Genomic DNA, 14725 nt, shown 5'->3' on the forward strand with positions numbered 1-14725 from the left:
ATTATAGTAATAACATAGTTCATTGCACTTTTATGAGCAAGAGCTCTGAGTACTTTGCATCTATATTAATTCACTTTATCCTTAAGACAATGCCAGAAGGTAGGTATTATTATTACTACTTAACAGGTGCTGTAACTATGGTACAGAGAGGTCAAGTAACATGCCCAAGGTCACAAGCTGTAAGTGATGGAAGCTGCCTTCACACTGAGCATTGTTGGTCCAAGAGCCTGGGTCCAGACCATACACTGTGCACCGGTGCAATGGGGGCCAAGGCTACCCCTGTCTCAGAGGAGCCCCTAACCCCCTGTCCCATCTCTGACCTCATCACCAAGGGGCCTCCCTCCTGTCCCCTTCTTGGCCCATCCTTCCTCTAGTCCTGTACCTGGTGCCGGTCAGGGAGGCTGCCCCCACGTTTATGCCATGTGACCTGGGCATGGGCCTGCCCAGACACCACACAATTCAGATCCAGGGTCTGCCCTTCAGCCACATGGGAGGAGGAGGACTCGATGCGGATGGGCGGGGCGCCAACAGGAGCTGGGGGAGATGATCAGTGGGTCACTCCAGTTCTCTGCAGCTGCCCCCATCTCTCCCCTTTCTCTGTTCCAGCCCAGCCTGGTGGCCCTACTCACGGTAGGCAAAGTTGGCCCCCTGGGTCCTGGTTACTGTGACTGTGATGGAGGCCTCTGCACCATGGTTGGCCCGGCAAACGTACTCGCCTGCGTCAGCTGGTGACACCTGGAAGATGTAGAGCCGGGAGCCGCGGACCTGGGCAGCATGGGCAGCGGTGTGAGGGTGGCATCCCAGAGCCCAGCAGATGCCCCCGCTTTCCCTGCTCCCCCGAGCTGGGAACTGCCAACCCCTCAGCTCAGGGGCCAGGATCCCTGCAACCCACTGGCTGCGGCTCATCCTGGCTAGTCCCCGCCCGCCTTGTGGCTAGTCGGTACCTGGTGCCGGGCGGGGAGGCTGCCACCACGCTTGTACCATGTGACCTGGGCGTGGGCCTGCCCAGCCACCACACAGCTCAGATCCAGGGTTTGCCCCTCGGCCACTGTGGAGGATGAGGACTCGATCCTGACAGGAGGGACGGGTCCTGGGGCTGTGGGGACAGGGGTGGGGGTAGTAGAGGCTTCCCAAAAGAGAGGGCAAGAGCTGTTCACCCTGGAGCCAGCTCAGCCTTGTCTTCCATTGCCAGGCCCATATGTTTGGGGGTTTGGTGGCCTGGGCTTGATGTTCTCAGCTGAGCAACCCTGAGGGAAGGGCTGTGGCAGGGCAAAGCCCTGCTGAGTAGAGTGAGGAAGTGGGAGAGATAAAGGTATTTGAGTCTGGGAGAGAGGATGCAGAGGCAGCAGCAGAAACCTGAGGAGTGATGTGGCCAGAGAAGAACAATGGGAAGATGGTGGATCACTCAGAGAAATGGAGTCTGCCTGGGTCGGGCCTTGCTGCGGGCTTCAATGTGGGCCTCCCGCCCCCAGCCACAATGTGAGTCCCTAGGACCTCAGCACCCTGGAAGGCTCTCTACCTCCTCCAGCTTGCCCTGTCATTGGCATTACTCACCAGGCATGGAGTCAGAGGCCTCGATAGTGACCAGGACAGAGGTCTCCAAGGGCCCAGAGCCAAGGACTACTCGGCACACATATTCACCGGAGTCGGCTGGGGACACCTGGTACAGCCGCAGCAGTGAGCCGTGGGTCTGAATGCAAATGGGGAGGGTTCAGAGGGGGCCAGAGCAGCCCAACCCAATCCCTCCAGCAGGCCGGCCCTGGGGGGCTGCTGTACCTGGTGCCGGGCAGGGAGGCTGCTCCCGCGCCTGTGCCATGTGACCTGAGCATGGGCCTGCCCAGGTACCAGGCAGTTCAGATCCAGTGTCTGCCCTTCAGCCACATGGGAGGAGGAAGGCTCGATGCGGATGGGCTGGGTGCCACCCCGAGCTGGGGCTCCACCAGGAGCTGGGGCACAGAGAGGCTGATCAGATGGGGGTCCTTTCCGGGGTAGGGACCTTCTGCCTCAGTGTGGTCAACCAGATCCCTCTTTCCTTCCCCCACCTCCAACTCAAGAGTTCAAGGTCCATTTGCCTTGATCTGTGATGAGCTGGTCTGGCCTGCAGGGGACAGAGTTCTTTGTGGCCAGACTAGGCCAAAAGATGCAGACAATAATGCCACAACTCCCTCTTGTAGCAGTTGCCATTTTCCTGCTATATGGTGGTGGTACTGTCCTCATTTCACAGAGGAGGAAACTGAGGCCCACAACAGTAAAATAACCAGTTCACGACTTATAAGTAGGGTCAGGATTTGAACCCAGGTCAGCCTGACTCCCACCTCAATGTTCAACCCTGATTCTACTGCTTCCTGATAAATTCTGAAAACAGTACCCTCATCATGGGGCACCAGGTAAGCCGGGTCAACCTTATCCCCACCCTCAGTCCCCTCATCTCCCCAAGCAAGCAGTGAAGGATCAAACCTGCCTAGTGGCCTCTCTTGTCCCCAAGAGACCACAGGCACCTTCCCTCGGAATGGTGAGGAGATCCTGGGGCTCGGTCTCTGCCCAGGCCCACCCGGGTCCTCACCTGGGGTGTAGCTGAGACCTGAATGGGTGCTGTGGAGGACAGAGACGGTGATGGAGGCCTCCTTGGAGCCTGACCCGCTCTCCACGCGGCACACGTATTCTCCAGAATCAGCTGAGGAAACCTGGGGTATCCGAAGCCGGGAGCCGTGCACCTGGGCAAGTGGAGACAAGGGTATGTGAGGATGGGGAGGGGGCCGTGGTCACCACTCCCTCTGAGCCTCAGGGAGTCATTCATCAAGTTCTTGCTGGCTCCACAGAGCCGCCCCATGCCAGAGAGGGAGGAAAGCAAGGGCTGGCCCCCTGCTCGTACAGAGTGCCAGGGCTGTGTGAAGCCTCCACCTGTGTACAGGACCACCGCCAGGACCCCTGCCACAGGCTCCGGGACCCTCGTACCTGGGTGTGGGGAGGCAGGCTGCCCCCTCGCTTGTACCATGTGATCTGGGTTTGGGCCAGCCCCGCCACCACACAGTTGAGGTCTAGTGTCTGCCCTTCAGTCACAGAAGGTGATGAGGACTCAATCCTGACTGGCAGGGAGCTGGCACCTGAAGCTGGGGGGCAGAGCGGGGGTGGTGAGTAGGCCTCAGGGAGTCCCGGCTTGCCCTCCTCACTCCTTCAGCCCCCGGAGGCCCCGCACCTGGGAGGACGACCACTTCAATCCGGGCGTGTGCGGTGCCCGCAGGGCTGGTGGCCACGCAGAGGTAGAAGCCGGCGTCGGCAGCCGTGATGTCTGGGATGAACAGCGTGGCAATGTCTGTGTGCTCGGACTGGGCCTGCCGCACAGGAGACGGGTCAGCTGCCTGAGCGGCTGAGGCGGCCTGGCAAAGGCGAGCCAGCGAGGGTGGGCAGAGGGGGCGAAAGGCACAGGCAAGCACAGAGCCAATACTAGGGCCCAGACAGGCACCGAGGAGGGCAGAGTCAGGCTAGAAAACAGGAGGCTGACAGCTGCTACCGGCCAGGGTATCTGAGCAAGGCAGCGCTCTTGGAAGTGAAGGGGACCAGGAGAGGTAAGGATGGAGTAGGGAGTACAGGTGGGAGGGGCAGGTGGCAAGCACAGGGACTCTGTTGAGCCTGTGGGCCTGGCCCAGGTGGATCTTCTCACCTGTGCGGGGAGGATGCCCCCTTCCTTCCTCCAGCTGATGGTGGCACTGGGCACACCGGGAGCCCTGCAGTACAGCCTGACCGTGTGGCCTTCATGCACCTGGGTCCTCTCCGGGCTCACCTGGACCCTGGGCCCATTGCCCCCTGCAGACAGAGCCCTGTGAGAATACCTCTCGGGGCCACCCGTGTGCCCCCATCCCCACCCACAGCCCTATCCTCTCACCGTGCACATGGAGCACGGCCCTGGCCACATGATGCCCGGCGCTGCTGTGGGCGCGGCACAGGTACTGGGCTTGATCCGAGGGCTCGATAGCTGGCAGGCGCAGGATACCGCCGTGGATCTGTGCCTTCTGAGGAAGCTGGCCACCAGGGCCCCCTGACGTGGGGAAATGGAGTCAGCGCCTGCCGGGAAGGGCATTACTGCCCCTTCCCCCAGCCCAGAGTCCTGCCCCTGGCCTCCCACATCCAAGAGAGCCAGGCCCTGAAGTCATCCCTGCCACCACCTCACCTGTCCACTCAAGGGTGGGCGTGGGGTGCCCTGTGGCGCTGCAGCGGAACTCGGCCAGCTGCCCAGGCTGCACTGTGAGCTGTGGTGGGTGGATGGAGACCACGGGGGCGGATGGGGTGTTCGAGGCTGACGAGGAAGGAGAAAGAACATGTGGTTGGGGGAATTATCTTCTGACTCATGGCAACAGCCTCCATGCGGCTCTCTGCATCTACTCCAGCCCCTCGTAGCCCTTCATCCACAGAGCAGAGGGAGCTTTTGAAATATCAATGCGATCTTGTAACTTCCCCATTTAAGGTCTATCTGTGGCTCTCCACCGCTTTTACAATAAAATCCAAAACCCCTGCTGCGATCCCCAAAGTACTACATGCACTCACCTCTGCCTACATCTTCAAGTTTATCCCCCGCGCCCCATAGCTCCAGCCACACTGGCCTTGCCTCAAACATGTCAATACGCTCCTGCTTCAGGGCCTTTGCACAGGCTGCTTCCTCTGCCAGGAACACTCTTTGCCAGCTCTTTAGGTGGTTGAACACCTGCCCTCTCTTCAGGTCTCAGCTCAGATGGCACCTTCTAAGAGAGGCCCTCCCTGACCACCCCACGTAGGCTCACCCTTCTCTCAGCTTCTTTCTCACTTTCCGGTCACTGTTTATCATTATCCCAACGCACATCACTATGTATGGTTGTGCTGTTTGTTCATTCATTCCTATGCTGTTGTTTTTTTGCCCTATCAGAACATGTATGGAGTGCAAGAGGGCACAGCTCCTGTTTGACCTTCTTTCCCCTGTTCTTTCAGCATCTAGGCCAGGACTTGGCATACCATGGATGCTCGGAAACTGTCAGTTGAACACTAGTCCTGGTGGGCACTAGGAAAGGCTGGGGGTGGGCAGGTCAGGCACAGACATGAACGGTATACCTTGCACATGCAGCATGGCTGTGCCCTGGTCCATGCCGAACATGTTGGAGCCAGTGCACACATAGGTGCCCGCATCACTCGGCTGGACATTGCGAATGGTCAGGATGCCGTTGAAATCCATGGCTCGGGCTGGCAGTTTCCCATTGTGCAGGCGGGTCCACACCAGGGTATAAGCCGGAGACTGCAGGTGAGGCCAGGGGATGGGATGGGGGTGAGGGGTGGCACTCGGAGGCTCCAGAAGACAGAGTCTCCCCCCATGACGGCTCCCTGCCCTGCCCACCTTGCTCTTGGCTGTGCAGATAAAGGTGACGTCGGCTCCGGGGCGCACGCTCTGGCTCCGCTGCTCCTCCACTCTCACAGTGATGGGCTTGCTTGGAGCCTCTGCAGGGGAGGGAGGCCCCCAGTAAGTGAGATGCTGGCCAGGCCCCTGTCCTGTGGCCAGCTCTCTCTCTCCATCATCTTGTCTGCATGTCACATGCTTCCCAGTCTAGCTTAGATTCCATTCCACCCCTTGGCGCTTCCTTCCCCCATCCATCCGAACCCCATTATGTCTTTTTTCTGTGGGCACCGAGCAGCCAGCGGGCTGTGATGGGAAAACGTCACACCCTGAGTCTACCTGGCTCTAGTTCATGACCACAGACCACAAATGAGCTCTGAACACTTCACACTTCACTCCAATTGAGTTTCTCTGTCTGGTTTAAGTTTCCATCCTCCCCAGAACCATTTCACACCTCCTCCCATTCTCTCTACCCTCCCCCCACCCCATCCATTTTCATAACTAATGGCATCGGTTCACACTTATTGAGAAACTTGAAACTACTAGACAGGAATTTTCCCATCTCCCAAATCTACTCACCTCCCTCCTTCCTGGTCCCTGAAGAATGAGACTCTCCCTCCGACTCCCTCCACTTTGTGAGTGCCAGAGCCCCCGCCCCCCACCCCCGCCTGCTGTGCCCTCTTGCTGCATCAAGTCTCTCCCCTCCCTCTCCTCGGGATCATTCCTCCCCACAGACAAATGTGTTCCAGAATTTCCCATCTCTGAAAAGGACCCCTGACTCCATACTCCCCCCAGCTACTACCCCATTTCTTGGTCTCCCTTTGGAGCCACGACCCTTGAAAGGCCTGTCTACCCTTGCTGCCTCCCCGCCCATTCTCAGCCTCGCTCTAATTTCACTCCTACCCCTTCTCTCCAATGAAAACAGCCGTTGTCAAAGCATGACCTCCAGGGGTTCTTTCTCGGCCAAACCTCACTTCTTCAGGGCATACGGTGAGGTGGAGCACCCCTTCCTGAAAGGCTTCTCCCCTCTTGGCTTCCAACACACATCTCCCCAGCCTCCTCCTAGCTCATTGGCCCCACCCGCTCAGTCTTTTGCTGTAAAGGGCCCTTTAATTGGACATGTTGAAATTGGAGTTCCTTTTGGCTCTGTCCTGGCCCTGTGCTCAAGCCACACTCCCCCTGGGTAATTTCACCCTGCCCCATGGCTTTAAACACCACCCCTATGCCAGTGGCCCCCCAATTCATGTCCCTGGCCAGGGCTTCCTTCCTGAGTTGCAGACTCACAAGTCCAATGCCTGCCTGATGTACGGACTTAGATGTTTCCCCAAATGTCTCAAACTTGGAACTCCCTCTGTTTGTAGCAGGTGCTGCTGGTGCTCTGCCCAGTGCCTGTCCCTCGTCCTGTCCCAGTGCCACCCAGCCTGACTCCTGCCAGCTGTTGCACTTCTTTGCACAAGGGCTGTCTCAGGTCACCAACAATCACTGTGCCTGCCCATGAGGTTGGGCAGGATGCAGGGGAACTGATGCTCCTAGAACAGGCCCCAAGTGACGACTGATAGAAGCGGGCATGTACATACCCCAGGCTCCCTTGACCCTGGGGTGGGGTGACTCCAAGGTGCACTTTTTACTCTGGAGTTTCCCAGAATTCCCTTGGCGGCATTAAACAGCAACAGCGCGCCATGGTAACTTGCTCAGCAACACACCCTTTACTGGATGCCTTCTCTTCCCTCTCTCACTTCACCTCCCAAATAAACTCCTTACACACAAACCTTTGTTTCAGACTCTGCTTTTGGGGGAGCCCCCAAAAGACACCCTCTTATTGAGCCTCTTGTATCTCAGTAAATAGCACCCCATTTGCCCAGCTGCTGGAAACCTGACAGCTGGGCATCAGCTTTGACTCCTCTCTCCCTCAGTGACCAGTCAAGTCCTGATATCTCTGCTCTAAAACCAGCCTGGACCCATCACCTCTCCATCTCCAAGGCCACTGGCCCTGCCCAGGCAACCGCCACCCCCTCTGGTGGATGCCTGCAGCCTGCAGCCTGGTCCAGTCCAGCCCAGGCAGTCTTGGCGACGAGGTAAGCAGGGGCTCACCGGCGACCAGCAGCTCTGCCCGGCTGGTATTGGCATGGTAGAGATTACGACAGGTGCAGATGTAGACGCCGGCATCTGAGGGCTGGACGCTGGGGAAGTGCAGCTCAGAGCCTGGTGGGGAGCGGATGGGAGTCATCAGTGCAGATGCACCCCTCCCTCCTCCCACCACCCAGCCCTGTGCCTCCACATCCCTCGGGTGGTTCATGGGGGTGGGACCATGTGTACCTTGATGTCGCTGCTGAGTGCCATTGGGCAAGGGCCCACCCTCACGAGACCAGTAGAAGTAGTAGGGTGGGCTCCCGCTGACCTGGCATCGCAGGGAATGGGGGCCACCTTGGGGTACTACGCTCCGGGCCGGGTGCACCTGGACCACCAGAGGGGCTTGGTCTGCTGGTGAGGGGAGAGGGGCACAGGAGAGCCCATTCAGGCGGGTGGCACTACCTCAGTATCTCTGCCTTTCCAAAGGCGGTCCTGTCCCACTCGCAGCCCTGTCCTCCAGACCTAGTACCTCTCAAACCCCCTAGGCTCCCTGACCTGCCCATTACCCCGACCTGGGGCCATGGTCCCACTTACCCTGTGGCAGGCACCGACCGCCCTGCACATTGGGGTTCCCCACATAACCTGGGGCACACCTGGAGGGAGGAACAAGGACCACCTCTGTCAGCTTGCAGGGCACTCAGGGCCTCATGGTGGACTGTGGAGCCAGGAGTTCAGCTGGCTGCCCAGTGTGGGGTGGGAAGGCTCAGTGCTCTGGATGGATTTCAGACACCACGGAGGCCCCCACACAGGGCCTTAAAGGGGAGTGCAAGGGAATTATCAGCAGGGTGGGTAGTGAGGGTGGTAAAGCCTTTATTCTCCAGGAAAACATTCATTCAAAAAACAAATGTTTATCAAGGAACTATTTTGCTAGTATGGAAATACAACCGTGAACATGGAGGACCTGATCTTACAGACCTTACCTGTTGGGAAACCAACATGAAACCTATGTAAAATCAGAGTGAGGGACATGTACTAGGGGCTGTGAGTGCATAGATCCAGCCCTGAGAATGAGGCGGCTTCCCAGAGAATGGGACTTCTGAGCTGTTATGTTCCCTGGGAGCAGGCTGTGCTCTTCAGAGAACTTATCACTCTGTCTGCAACTACATATTTGTATGGTCGCTTTTTTGCTCTCTTGTCTCCTGTTACAGGCGGTAGACTCCACAGGGCTGGACCTTCATCAGTTTTGTCTACCACCGTCCCTCCAACACCTTTGCACACCACATGGCACTCAGTAGATGCTCAATAAAAATGTGCTAAATGAATGAATGAAGCTGAGCCTTGAAGGCTAAACAAGGGTTACTCAGGAAAGGGGAGTCTGAGGGTGAAGAATGTTCCATGTAAAGGAAATAGCACATGCAAAAACACGAACATCAAATAATCAAGAAGTTAAGCCCAACTAGAGCAGAGTTCAGTGCTGGCAGCGGGGTGAGACTGGAGAGTGATGAGGCCACATAAGGAGCTTGGGATTGTCCCAAGGGCAATAGGGAATCAAGGGGAGGGACGTGACCCTGACGGAGAGCTTTCTGAGCAACACCATCTAGGACTCTCATCTAGGAGTTTACCATACGCCCCCTCCCTTCACCCTTCCCGTTTGCAAACTTACTGCTCACAGTACTGGCCGGTGTAGCCAGGTTCACAGGCCGTGCAGCGGTACCCACCGGCTGCCAGGCTCTCACAGGTGCGGGAGAACCTGGGACAGAGGAGGCAAAGGTCAGGCCATGGGATGTTCCCGCCCCACCCTGCGCCCTTCACTCTGCCCCTACAGCCAGGGCAGTGCCCTCCATTCCCCAGCGGGAGTTCTTCCTTGGGCCTTGAGCAAGAGCACCCACATGTTCTCCGGGTTGGTCAGCGGGCAGGCACAGGGCTGGCAGTCCTCAGGTGTTCCGGCCGTGGCATCTCCATAGTAGCCAGGTGCACACAGTTCGCAGAACTCCCCGGCAGTGTTGTGCTGGCATTGCTGTGAGGTACAAGGGTGTCAGCCACTCACCTTTTGGCAGAATTTACCAAAAGCATTATCGTTTTGTAATCCTTTGATCTGGAAATCCCATGTCTGTGAGTTTATCTTAAAAGAGTATTCATCTCAGAGGTGTTTATAAAAGCAAAATGCTGGAAGAAAACCTAAACATCCATGAACAGAGGACTGAATAAATTAAAAACAATATCCACCCAAATATCTATCAAAAAGGATCATGTTGATTGCATTTCTTACATTTTTCTACTAAACACCTGGAATATTATAAGAAAGTAAAAGTATACCTGGATATATAGGGGGAGAGCTTTAGAAATAAATGCTTTATTATTAAAAAAACATGTGAGGGTTTTTTAGAGCATGTTTTCTGCTCTGTCAACATACCCTGGACCACATACCCTGGAGGGCTAAACACACCCCACTCTGAAAAGCTCAGGAAAAAAAAGTATTTAATGATATGGAAAGATGTTCGTGAACTCATAAGTGAAAAAAGTTGATCACTAAACACAATGATCTTTAGTTTATTTGGAAAACAAAAGGTATATTAATATGTATAAATAATTGCCCTGGAAAAGAGCGAAACAACTCCGCACTAACATTGACTCACATGGTAAAATTACAGGGGATTTTTACTCTTTTTGGGTTATTTCTGTAGTCTGACTCTTCTACGGAGAACATATCATTGGGTGAGGAAAAATGGCAAAAACTGGTTTTCTTTGCAAAGATGGATGTTATTCTATAGGTCCAGCCCCCCCACCATGCCTGCAGCTCCTCAGTGACCAGACTGGCTGGCCTAGGTGCTTTGTCCCACAGGCCTTGCCCCGTGACCTTGGACCTGGGCCTACCTTACTAAGCCCACCCCCTCCCTACCCCACAGCCAGCCCTGGTACTCCACCCAGGCCCAACCACGCTGACCCCTGCCCTGGCCCTGCTCGCATCTTACCGAGCAGGCCCCGGTCTCTGGGTGGCACAGGTCCGAGTGGCCATTGCATTCACATAGCTCACAGTGGCCGAGGTAGAGTCCACTCCCAGTGCGTGTGTAACCTGAGGCGCAGTCCTGGGCGAGGACAGAGGAGGGTTGGTCTCCACCTCCAGTGCAGTCCCGTCGGAGCCAGAGGCCCCAAACCACACACCCTCCCACCATCTGGACTCCGACCGGCCCCTGGAGGAGAAACCTCAGGCCCAGCCCTCCACCCCGCACCCTCCCCCAGCAGCCCTCCTCCATGTCTTCGTGGTCACGTTCTCAGCACCCCAAAGCTGGGATAGTGTCCGACCCCATCCTGGCATCTCCATCCACTTAAATTTACTAAGGTAATAGCTCATTCTGAATGCAGAACCCATCTGCATCCCCAGGACTTTGTTCCTGAAAAGTCTTCTGGCAGAGCCTTTATTGAAAAACTGACCCTCTAGGAGGAAAAGGAGGGTTCAGAAGGCTTAGATTTGGAATGAGCTCTTGGCAATCTTTGCAACTATTTTTACATTCACTAAATAAAGTGAAAGAGGCCACACACACAACCAAGGATGTTTTACCCACTCTAAGTGAGTAATCATGGCTCTGAAGACAATGAATTCCTGTTCGCCACCCCTTCTTTGAAATCTCTCCAGCCCCTCCCTCTCTCCCCGACCATTTCAAAGGCATGTTTATAAATCTGTTTTGCTTCCCTGCACAAAATGTGCACCAAGGATTCTGGTTTCCCCAGGGGTTCTCCTTGAAAATGTGTTAAATTTTATAATTTGAGGGGACCTGAAGTTCTCATCGTTGGACTTGAAAGCTTCCTGTGGTCACAGCAAATGTGCACAGACGTACAAGTACAGAGATGCGAGCTTCCCACCGTGGGTTCCCGAGCGGGTAGGTGCAGGGCTGTTCCCAGGCTGGGCTTCCCAGTGGCCCCCTGGCATGGCAACTCTGCCCCTGCCCCTCCTGTGACCCCCCTTTCCCCAGCTCCACCTTCTCTCATCGAAGGCTGACTGGTTGTGTGCCATGGGCCTGAGCAGTGGGGCGGTCAGCAGTTGGCTCAGGCCCTGTCCTCCTAGAGTTCTGTCTCCTGCCAGCCCTGCAGGTGCTCTTGGATTCTCTCCAACTGGCAGCCTCTGTTCCATGCCCACTGCCCTTCCCTCCCAGTAGGACTCCCTGTCTCTCTCCCTGCCCCATCCACCTCATTCACCCCTGGCAGAAGAATTTCCTGGGGCCCAGCTCCCACTGACAGCCTCGTTCCAGGCCTAAGGAAGTGCCCCCACCCGTTTTCCAGGGGTGACCCTTTTGCATCAAATGGCTGTGCCAGAGCAGAAGGGTCTGGCTGGCCGCACTCACCTGGCAAGACAAGCCGACGTAGCCGGGCGGGCAGCGGCACTCCTCCACCTCCAGGGCACGGGGTCCCTGTGAGGGCCCCGGCCGAGCAACCTCTAGGCTGACCGCGCTGATGCTGGCCGCCACTGGCATCGAGGAGAACGTGGCCCGGATCAAGATCTCGTCCAGGTCAGCCAGCGCCATCAGGAGGTGCTCCCGTGTGGCTGGCTGTCCATCCGGCCGGCGCCAGAATTCCTGGGTGGGGGGATGACAGACAGCAAGTGTGGGTGAGGGGCATTGGGCTTTGTGTGCTGCTTCTCAGCCCCCCACCCTGTCCCCCAGCTCCTGCCTTCCAGGCACTGGTGGAGGACTTTGAGAACAGGAAGTGAGAAGCAGCGTAGCTGGCGTCAAAGCCAGGCTCCACAGCCAGGGTGGAAGGGACAGTTGGAAACAGGGTGGCCGAGTGCCTCTTACCTCTCGGAAAACAATCTCATAGCTCTTTCTCTCAGGGCCCTGCAGCGCTGGCTGGGAGGCCACCAGCATGATGTTGTTGCCCTGGGGAAACATCAGAGGGGTTGGGAGGGGAAACACCAAGCTCTTGGGGATAGTGGTTCCAGCCTCTCTGTAACACCAGCCTCCCATCTCTCCAACCTCCCAGGCTCATGTGCCCAAAGGAATCTGGTACACGCCCGCTGTCCCCTCCTGCCGGCAGCTGGGCCTCTGCCTGCATAGTGTCCAGTCAGATGCTGAGGTGAGGGCATGTGTCCAACACCTCCAGCCTGTGCCAGGCCAGCTGACTGCTGGACTGCAAGGACAGAAGAAACCCTGAGGGTGCCCCTGGCTCCCGCTTCTGCCCACCCGGCAAGGACTCCACGCGCTCACCGTGATCTGGACGTCAGGGTCAGAGAGTGGGCTGCCCTGTGGCCCGGCTGTGTAGGACAGGGTGTATCGCAGCTTCCCGCCATAGGCTGCCACCTACAAAGAGGCAAGCCCTGCAGTCAGAGCCTAACTCTGCCCTCCTCTGCGGGGACGTGGCCATGCAGGTGAGGGGGTGGAACCTCTCAAGGCACCTTTGCACCTGTGCTGTCCCTCCCCACCACCATCCAACCAGAGGCTAGTTGCTGTGCGTGGCCTGTGCTCACCTAGGAGACAGGACGCCGCTCAGTTCCTTCACAGCCTCAGGGCTGGTGGCAAGGGCCCTGAGCAGTCTCTTTCCTGTTTTGCGGGGAGGTCTCCCATTTCCCAGTGTCTGACAATCAGAGCAAACATGCTTCAAGTCCCTTTCCATGAAAAGGAATCACCCAGAAAGCAGACAAGGGTAATGATGACAGTGGCCACCAAGGGGAGTTGCAGGAAGTTGAAAGTTCTTAGCCATGGGGGTGGGGCTGAGGGCGGCCCCTCACAGGTCTCGCCTCCTGCACAGGTGGGTTTTGTTTGCTCAGAATCCATTGCCCCGCTTTTTGCAAACTGCAGCCCTTTAAAGGAAACTATGTCCTACGTGCAGGCCATGTGGTTTGAGTGGAGACGTGAGCCAGGTCTGGCCAGTCTGTGCATTCTACCATGTCCCCTCTCCGCTCCGTCTGCGAGGGATACATGAACCTGCAAGCCTGCTCTTTCTACTGCATCAGAAATGTCCTCTACTAGTCACATTGGAAGCCAGAGAAGGTTGCCCACTGAGATGAAGTCCTAATGAACCCCCGGACCCAGCCATGCCCAATACCAGATATCCTTGCTCTTTGTAGTTACACGAGCCAATATATTTTTTGTTGCCGACAAGCCAGCTGGACCAGGTTTTCTATGGCTCCCAATGGAACAGCCTGTATGTTCGCTGCAGACAGCTTTCAGGCGGGCAGCGAAGGCCTCTCCTCTGCCACCAGGGCAGATGTTCAAACCAATACCACAGGGCGTCAGCCCTAGCCCATTTGTTCATGTTGTGTTCACTCAGATGGGAGCATTTATTAAATGCCTGTTGACTACATGCCAGGTCCTGGGCTACGCGGGCCCTGAGAACGTTCTCCACAGCTTGGGTAAGGTAAGAAGCACAGGATCAGAACCAGATAACCATGACACAACTGGTTTTCTGTTTGCTTTGGACGCCGGCAAGTGCATTGCCACATCCAGGACCAAGCTGCAGGCGTGTGCAGCAGGGTGGCTAAGGGAGCAGACTCTGTAGTCTGAGACTGAGGTTCAAGTCCAGCACTACGAGCTGGACAGCCTTGGACAAGTCACTTCACCTCTCTGAGCTCTACTTTCCTCATGTGGAAATGGGAGTAAAAATACCTACCTGGAAGGATAGCATGAAGGTTAAGTGACACAGGCCATGTAAAATATTTTCCTCAGCACAGCGCATGTGAGCACGCAGCCTCGGTGCTGCCACAGCCCCATCACGCCCAGCTCCACCCCTGGCTTCAGCAGAGCCCTAGCCTCATTTCCCCCGGACCAGACTGTCTCGTCTGCCTCTCTGCATGGTATTTTATTGCAAATTATGTGTATTCTTTAGAAGACTCTAAACCATGTGGAACAAGATGGAGATGATGTCAATACTAACACTAATGTTAAAAACAGTAGTGACGATGCTGAGGATATCAGGCACGAGAACCAGACTAACGCTGAGCTCTGAGAGGCCAGGGTCTTCTGCCCACACATGATACAGCGCACAGTAAGTACTTAGTTAATGCTTCTTGAATGAATGAATGTAGTGCTAAGAGCAAGTTCAGTGATCTGGATACAGTGTAAAGGGGACCTAAAGAAGGGGTGTCTACTTCCCAGGTAAGACAGCCCCTCTGCCAGGAGCCTGTGGCCACTGAAGAGCAAGTGTGGAGCTGGGTTCAGCCTCAGCCCTACTTTGACCTGAATGTGGGACTCCAGACAAGTCGCTTCCCCTCTCTGGGCCTCGGTCTACCTATTTGATCACGAAGGGCTTTGACACAGGGCCCCCTGATATTTCAGGATTCCATGACACCCCTCTAACCCTCCCAACTCC

General features: G+C 56.3%; 1 protein-coding gene across 1 annotated transcript in view; it reads right to left on the bottom strand.

Moving 5' to 3' along the window:
- HSPG2 (heparan sulfate proteoglycan 2) overlaps positions 1-14725 on the bottom strand; it is a 97478-nt gene that overhangs the window by 25042 nt on the left and 57711 nt on the right. The window contains exons 39-60 of the mRNA XM_054571692.1: positions 12625-12717; positions 12217-12297; positions 11767-11997; positions 10399-10512; positions 9316-9443; positions 9090-9176; positions 8021-8079; positions 7673-7837; positions 7448-7558; positions 5360-5460; positions 5080-5260; positions 4169-4294; positions 3884-4036; positions 3662-3804; positions 3197-3332; positions 2956-3110; positions 2564-2714; positions 1777-1946; positions 1555-1690; positions 945-1096; positions 630-765; positions 383-534 (exon numbers count right to left, since the gene is read on the bottom strand). Of these exons, the coding sequence (XP_054427667.1) occupies positions 383-534; positions 630-765; positions 945-1096; positions 1555-1690; positions 1777-1946; positions 2564-2714; positions 2956-3110; positions 3197-3332; positions 3662-3804; positions 3884-4036; positions 4169-4294; positions 5080-5260; positions 5360-5460; positions 7448-7558; positions 7673-7837; positions 8021-8079; positions 9090-9176; positions 9316-9443; positions 10399-10512; positions 11767-11997; positions 12217-12297; positions 12625-12717 (2961 nt within the window). The remainder of the gene's footprint in view (positions 1-382; positions 535-629; positions 766-944; positions 1097-1554; positions 1691-1776; positions 1947-2563; positions 2715-2955; positions 3111-3196; positions 3333-3661; positions 3805-3883; positions 4037-4168; positions 4295-5079; positions 5261-5359; positions 5461-7447; positions 7559-7672; positions 7838-8020; positions 8080-9089; positions 9177-9315; positions 9444-10398; positions 10513-11766; positions 11998-12216; positions 12298-12624; positions 12718-14725) is intronic.

This window comes from Pteronotus mesoamericanus, unplaced genomic scaffold (genome assembly GCF_021234165.1).
Source record: "Pteronotus mesoamericanus isolate MK-2021 breed Mesoamerican mustached bat unplaced genomic scaffold, CSHL_Meso_final contig_221, whole genome shotgun sequence".
Taxonomy (NCBI): Eukaryota; Metazoa; Chordata; class Mammalia; order Chiroptera; family Mormoopidae; genus Pteronotus; species Pteronotus mesoamericanus.